At 35.5% G+C, this 7284-nt stretch overlaps 1 protein-coding gene across 1 annotated transcript; it reads left to right on the top strand.

Moving 5' to 3' along the window:
- Positions 1-1507: 1507 nt before the first annotated feature.
- Positions 1508-5964, top strand: LOC130724077 (uncharacterized). Its single transcript, XM_057575247.1, has 2 exons — positions 1508-2147; positions 5492-5964. Exons 1-2 carry the CDS (start codon positions 1885-1887, stop codon positions 5550-5552), a joined length of 324 nt encoding a protein of 107 aa, XP_057431230.1. The 5' UTR covers positions 1508-1884; the 3' UTR covers positions 5553-5964.
- Positions 5965-7284: the final 1320 nt, after the last annotated feature.

The raw sequence follows: 7284 nt of genomic DNA, 5'->3' as shown, positions 1-7284 counted from the left end.
AGCCCTCATAATATGAGAAGACAATCTTCAACTCTTAAACTAATTTTTGAGTTGACTTAAAACCTCTCAACTTCTAATATAACTCTCACACCATGGTTGGTACACTAAGTGGTAAGGTGTTGATCAATGAGTATATTTTCATGCACAAGATCTACGAATCAAACTCTCAACTAATAATTTAAAGGAACAAATTCTCGCTCATTATGCCAAACCATCTTGATTTTTTTAAACTAATATAAAGTTGCACAAAAGTGCATGTAAGTGTGTAAAATTATTTAATTTTTACATAGTTTTTAATTAAAATAAAAAGAAAAAGAAAAAGTTTTAACAATAGATAATGCTAACGAGTTATTACGTTCAGTCCTATTTACAAGAAACAATTTAAAGTTTGTGCTGCATTAATTACTTTTTTACAAGAACACCACTACTTAATTAAATTTTCTCTCTAGATTGGCGAGCTCTACGATTATAGAACCCGCCCCGATCAACGCACTAAAGCTACTCTAGAGGACTGTTATACATTAAGCGAGCATGAGAGAAAGGCGACTTCAGTACTAGGCAAGCTATCTATATAAGACGATCTTATCCATGAACGGACGAGGCCGCCCATACTAATACTTGACTTAGGATTATACACCTGTAAGAAAAATTAGGCTTGAGGATTATGAGGCTCAATGACCCAAATAGCTTAGGCTTTTAGTCTTTTAGATCATCCAACTATATAATGAAGATCATTTATTGTACTATGGACCTTTTGACTCATTTATGACACAACAACTTTTATTCCTACATTCTGTACTACTTTATGCTCTGAGTTTCTTAAAAAGTCTATGGTCTTAGTCAGGTCTAGGTTCAGATCACTCTCTTTTCACCCTCTCAAACATTAATGATGAATAGAAATTAAGAGAAGTGAGTTAATGACAATTTTGAAAATTCAATATTAATATTGGATGAGAGAGTTAGTAATATTTTTTGGTGCTTGTTGTGGTACCTTAAGCCAGATTAAGGCGTGGTACCCAGAATGATATAAATTAATAGAAAAATAATACAATTTGAACTTAAAAAAAAATGATGGATGAAGATTTGCAAGGTTCAACATACTTGAGGCATGGAGAAAGAAGATTTTGACAAGAAAGGATCTTAGATGATCTCTCAAAGTTGAAAGTTAAACTTAAAACCCTAGTTTTTCAAATCGTGCATTGAACAGTATAAACAAACTTAAATACAATATGTTATTAGTTCATTGAGTCATTGAACTTAAATTCTTAAAAATTGCAACAATAAATCATCCATTTTTATTAAGAAAATAACAAAAATATAACTTAAAGTACTATACGAGGTACCACACCAGAAAAAAAATATGGGTACCACATAATTCACCATATTTTTTTCCATTAATTTTGGAGAGATAGTAATATATATTTTATTTTTTTGCTGTTGTTGAAAGGAGCTAAAGAGTAGTTAATGTTTTGCAATTTTCTAGCACTGAATAAATATCTTGCAATTTTGTACTGCTGTGTTTAGTCATAAATAAAAGAATCCGGTGGGTTGTCACTTTGTAACGAGAAAAATTTCCCTCATTTTCTCGGGAAAATTCTTCCTATTCTTGACACTGAGATTCTTATCCCACAATTTCCTCTGAATTCTTATTGTAAATTCCCATTTGATTCCACTGTTGTCTGCGTGACTTGATAGCTACATCGTGAAGAACAACGCGTTGACCTTATTCAAGGTCGAATCCCACAAATCAAAGTTTTGATCGATTTTGGAGCTGGAACATGATTTTGAGTCAACTGGGTCAAATGGGTTTCTTTCAAATCCGAAGATTACTCTAGATTTTGGGTTGGATTGTTTTTTTTCTTCTTCTTCTGTTTCCTTTTTTGTATGTGGTTGTTGATGGATACGGATTCCAAGGATGCTAACAATTACATGGATAATAAACCTGTGATGGGTTCTTCTTTGGGAGGTGAAAAGGTTGATGATCATGATCATGATCATGTCAATGGAGAAGATGATAGTGACTCTAATTCTTTGTTGCCTCCCCGGAGAGGTGGCATGTCACGGAACTCTGATAAGACACGCCTGAAAGTGCAGTGGAATGATAGGAATGGAAACAAGCTTGTTGAGGTGCTTGAATATGAGCCAAGGTAACTATTTTTTATAATTGTTAAATCTTGCTATTTTTCAGCCTCAGAATTTATAATTTCTTTCCTTATTGGCAATTTGACTTGTTCTGCTTTGATTTGTTTCAAATTTATAATTAGAATGTGCACTTTTTAATATCTTGGACAATTATTATGTACTGCTTCAGTTTTATATTGCTGTAAGAAGAAGAAAGAAGATCTTGACATGATTTTTTTTTTCCTAATCTGGAGTCTCTGGTGAATTTTTGATAAATTTATGCTGTGTGAAATAGTGAGATGACATGTTTGTGTATAATTTTTTTTCTGATGGTGTGGTGATATGTTTTGCACAATAAGCAACTCTTGAATAAGTTGATGAATTCATTGAAGTCTGTGTATGATTTGATGTCTATCATCTTAATGTTCATTACCACTGAATTAGAAGTCTTGGTCTGAGGGGTTAGCTATAGTTAGACTGTGCATACGTGTCGAGGATGATCATCTATTGCTTTGTTTTGTTTTAACTAGCCTTTTTTATTTTAAGTCTATCAGGATCAGAATAAGATGATTTAGCTTTCTCATCTGTCTGAAATGCCATGTTTAAGTGCAAATGAGGAACTGATACGGCTCAGGTCACCATGTTTTACAAAATAATTGTACGGTGATAATTAGTAGATTGTTTATTTTTGGGTCTTTAGAAATTCTTTGAACCAGCACATTCGTCTTAATTTAGACATTTTTGGTCTTTCCTTCTTCTCTTTTCACTGTTTTTTGTTTGACTTGTTCTGTCAATGCTGAAAATTTCTATGACACAAATTGGAACTTGTCACCTTTTTATTTTTGGTTTTCCCATAGGTTATCTAGTTTTAATTATTCTATCCACAAAAAAATCCCCTTTTAACTAATTCAGAGATTTACCTTGTGATAGGCTCTTTATAACATTGGAGGTTAGCCTGCATACCATGTCATGGCTTAGACTTCGTATCAAGTCTTAGTTGACCTAGTAAAATTTAAGTTCTACTTTATACTTCCTAGTTTTCTTTGGCCTTATGGTAGGATAGTCTATATGTGGGGTTAGGGTAGCTTCATGATAATATGCAAATGCTACTTTTGGAGGGGGTTCTCTTTGACAGATATGCAATAGGATTGGAGGACACTTCATGTGTTTCACTTTCTGTGTTACCCTTGTTTATTGACTACTCTTACTCTGAACTTGAGGATATTTGGTCCTATGTTATGTCATGACAGTGTTAAAAAAATGCATATGGACATTTGTTTGCTTCTTAGAATTTCTGGTAAGGGAGTAGTATTAAAAAACATAAAATTAAATTTTAAATTAGAAAATATTCATTTGTTAAGACATTGTGCTGACTTGTAAATACTAGCCAGCTGATGCCTAAGTTAGTTTTAAACACAAGGTTTATATGATTTGCCTCCAACAAGTCCTAAATTCTAGTTGTGAAATCGGTCTTACAAATTTACAATAGATCTGCAGTGGGTCCGGGCTTTCCCTGTACCCGCAACGGCTGAAGTTTTATAGCACCAGGTTTCCCTTTTTATTGGATTTGCCTGGAATTTGATGCACTGTAGCTTTTCTTTCCAAATAAAATTCCTAACATTTCAATACGTTAGATCTTTCTTGAGCAAAACTTAATTCAGGCCTTTCAATCTTTTGAACACTTGAGCGTTTAAACTCGCAACTCATCTGATGTAAATGATCCATGAAGGGCTTAGTACATTTGAAGACAATCTTTTAAGGACCAACGCATCAATATCTTAAATTTTGAATCTTTAATAATTAGTAATGCTTTTAATTGTAGGACATGGAAAATGCACATGTAAGTTGCTGGCAGTAAGTTAGGTTAGGTTAACTTGACTACGTGAGAAATGTTGCAGGAATACCATGGCTGAGCTTTCCTGCTACTGATATGTCTCTTTGAAATATTGGAGTCCTATGATGGACAAGTGTAGAATAGGGGGCAAGTTTTTCCGGGGATCACTGAAAAAATATATATAAAACTCCGATACCTTAACAAGTTTGGCATAAATTAGGGCAACTTTGGTATTACATTTTAGAAAACATAAACACCACTAGTTTTATTAGTATACTACTGTGAATTTAATCATTTTAGAATCAACGGGTGCTTCTGAAATCACAGAAACAAGGTTTGCCTTTTATCAATGCAATCGTGTTTTCTTTGTTTCCTTTCTGTTTCATTTTTATTTTCTTTGTGGTAACAGAAAGCAAAAGGTAGAGTAGAGTGAAAGACTATATTTAAGATATATGGGTTTTTGTGTTAGCAGGACTGAATCATGGGTTATTTCTGAAGGAGAATAAATAGAAAACATGCTGATTAGATGGTTTTGGTGAGGAAAAGTGCATTTAATAGGTCTTTGCTTTGACACAAAGTCTAAAAAAAATGCAGAGAAATAGGAGTTTGTGTGAGTTTCGAGATTGAGTATCCTAGGCACCCACATGAAAAGCTGGAAGTGCCTATTAGAACTAAAGTTAGCTCATGGGTGAGGAACTGAGGATTGTTCTACTGTATTTAAAGATTTATTAAGCCATATCTCTAGTCAATTTTAGACCTCTCAACACCCCTCCGTCATGCCCAGACAGGATATATGGAGCGCGAAATTTGCAGGATTGGACATCTGCGGGTGGACTAATAAACAGATCTAGGATATGCTTAGATACCATAATATTAGAATTCATTTAGGCCTAACTCTACTGCTCGACCCTATATAAGGACTTGTTTGACTATATCTCTAGTCAACTTGGGACCTCTCAACGGTGCCATAAGCCCTTGGCCGTGTTCTGAAGTATAACCTGTGTTCTACTGAAGGAGGATTTATTGGTTACGTTTATGCTTTGTGAGACTCAGAAGACAATAGTAGGGGAAAACACTCAAGTTCTTGTATATGTAGGAAAGGCAGAATGACCGGCTGCATCGATATCATCATGAACTTATTATAACATCTATAGAAACTGTGGAAGAAAGTGATAAAAATAAAATTAACATGGGGAGTAGCTGAGTTTTTTGTATTGATATTGTTTTATTATATGACTTCAGGTGACCAACAAATTGGCTTTCCTTTGCTGGTGAAGTTGAAGGTTTTATGTTGAAGCATACCTTACAAATTCTGTCAGCTCCTTAATTTAATTTTAACCTTAACAAATGGGGGAATAAAAAAAGGAAAGTTTGAAGAAAAAAAACTTTTTTTTCTGCTTGGGACACATGTTCAAAGCATCTTTAATGCAAACTTCAATGTAAAACACATTGTAATCGAGTCTGAGAATCAACCCTTATTTATTGAGATAATGATAAAAAAATAACTTATCTTTGATGTCTCAATGGTGTTTGCAGTGATGTCAGTGACTCAGACGACGATGAAGATTCAGATTCTTGTATCTGTACAATAATGTAGAAATCATGTTGATAGCTGTCTCAAACTCTGCTGGATTAATCAGGGAGCATCATTGTGGCTTGCCAACCCTGAATTTGACCAAAATATGACATAACACGTTTGATGTTAGCTCTGAGGTGGGACCAAACAGTCCAATAACCATGACAAGCTGCTTCTGAAGTCTACCAATACTTGGATTCATTTCATCTTACTGGGTTTTGAGATTATTTCTTAGCTGAAGTTTTGGGTGAATTCTCTGATGTAGATCAAAACACAAGTTTCTTCCAGCAGTATGATTCGGAAAGTATATAGCTTAGACACATCTATTGCTTCCTTTTGTTTTCTCTGTTCCTCAGTATGTGGAACAAATTTTCATGATTCAAGAATTCATTCCCAGTTTTGTCTTTATGAAGTGATTACACCTTTTGCCATAGATTCAGCATGTGCTTCTGTAGTTTGTATTCACTTTTACTTTTCATGTGATTCTACTTTTTTTTTGTCATGAGTTATTGGAGTAATGCCCCGAGGGTGGAACGGCACTATGTGAATCTACTCAATCAACTTATGCTGGCCAAGTTGTATAGACAAGCCTCCCCTACTTGGGAATGCACTTACTCCATATGGTTCCCTTGACAAAGATTTTTTTTTTAAGTATGTATTATATAAATTACCTCAGTTGGTTAGAGCGTGATAAGGAAAAACCACCTCTGATTCACGTTTACAGTCGCAAGAGGAAGAAACTCAAGCCAACCACCACCATGGGTGGCGGTGCAGCCAAATCTGCTGATGAACAAGGCACGAATGAACAGTAGCGCACATGAACAGTGCGCGTGAACAGTAACTTGGTAGTTACAAAGTTGGTTATGTGGTTATTTTATAGTTATGTAAGTTTTACTTTAGAAAAACTGCTGATAGGTAGTTATAACTTATAAATATAGAATACATCAGTCTATTTTCATTATTCAGAAGTTGTGTGTTTTAGGAGAGGGTCTAGATTCTCGAATTCCAGAAGTACTAGGAGAGGCCTGGCTCTCGAACATCCAGAATTTGTGTAATTATTCCTTTTTGTTCCTACCAATTTGGTATCAGAGCATCATCCAGGTGTTGTGGTGCAATTGAATTGAGAAGAAATGGAGAAGGGGACAACAAGATACAAGTGGAGAAGGAAAAGAGAAGTTCCATGAGGCATTCATTGTCACCGAAATCAATTGACCTTCTTAGACAAATGAAAAAGGAGATCACAGATTGGAGAGATGAAATTGCTCGCCAGATAAAGGAACATGAGAGAAGACACGAAGAATATCAAGAATGGACGCAAACCAATTTCATACTTGTGATTTCAAGAATGAGTGCTAGGCTGAATCTCGGAATCCTACGAATACAGCCGATGAAGGTGCCGGCTAAATTAAGGAAGTGGAAGATCAAGAGTGGCATGGAGATCAAGTGAGATCCAAGGAGAAAGTCACTTCTGCCGAAGAAGTCTGAGACAAAAGAGACGCGGAAAGACTCGTTAGTAGTGGCGGCATAACAGACCACGATTCTCAAGAGTGGCATGGAGATCAAGTGAGATCCAAGAAGAAAGCCACTTCCGCCGAAGAAGTCTGAGACAAAAGAGACGCGGAAAGACTCGTTAGTAGTGGCGGCATAACAGACCACGATTCTCAAGTGGAAGATCAAGAGTGGCATGGAGATCAAGTGAGATCCAAGGAGAAAGCCACTTCTGCCGAAGAAGTCTGAGACAAAAGAGACGTGG

This window comes from Lotus japonicus, chromosome 6 (assembly GCF_012489685.1).
Source record: "Lotus japonicus ecotype B-129 chromosome 6, LjGifu_v1.2".
In the NCBI taxonomy this organism is placed as follows: domain Eukaryota; kingdom Viridiplantae; phylum Streptophyta; class Magnoliopsida; order Fabales; family Fabaceae; genus Lotus; species Lotus japonicus.
The sequence above is the reverse complement of the archived record's forward strand: the minus strand, read 5'-3'. Positions and strand labels throughout refer to the sequence as shown.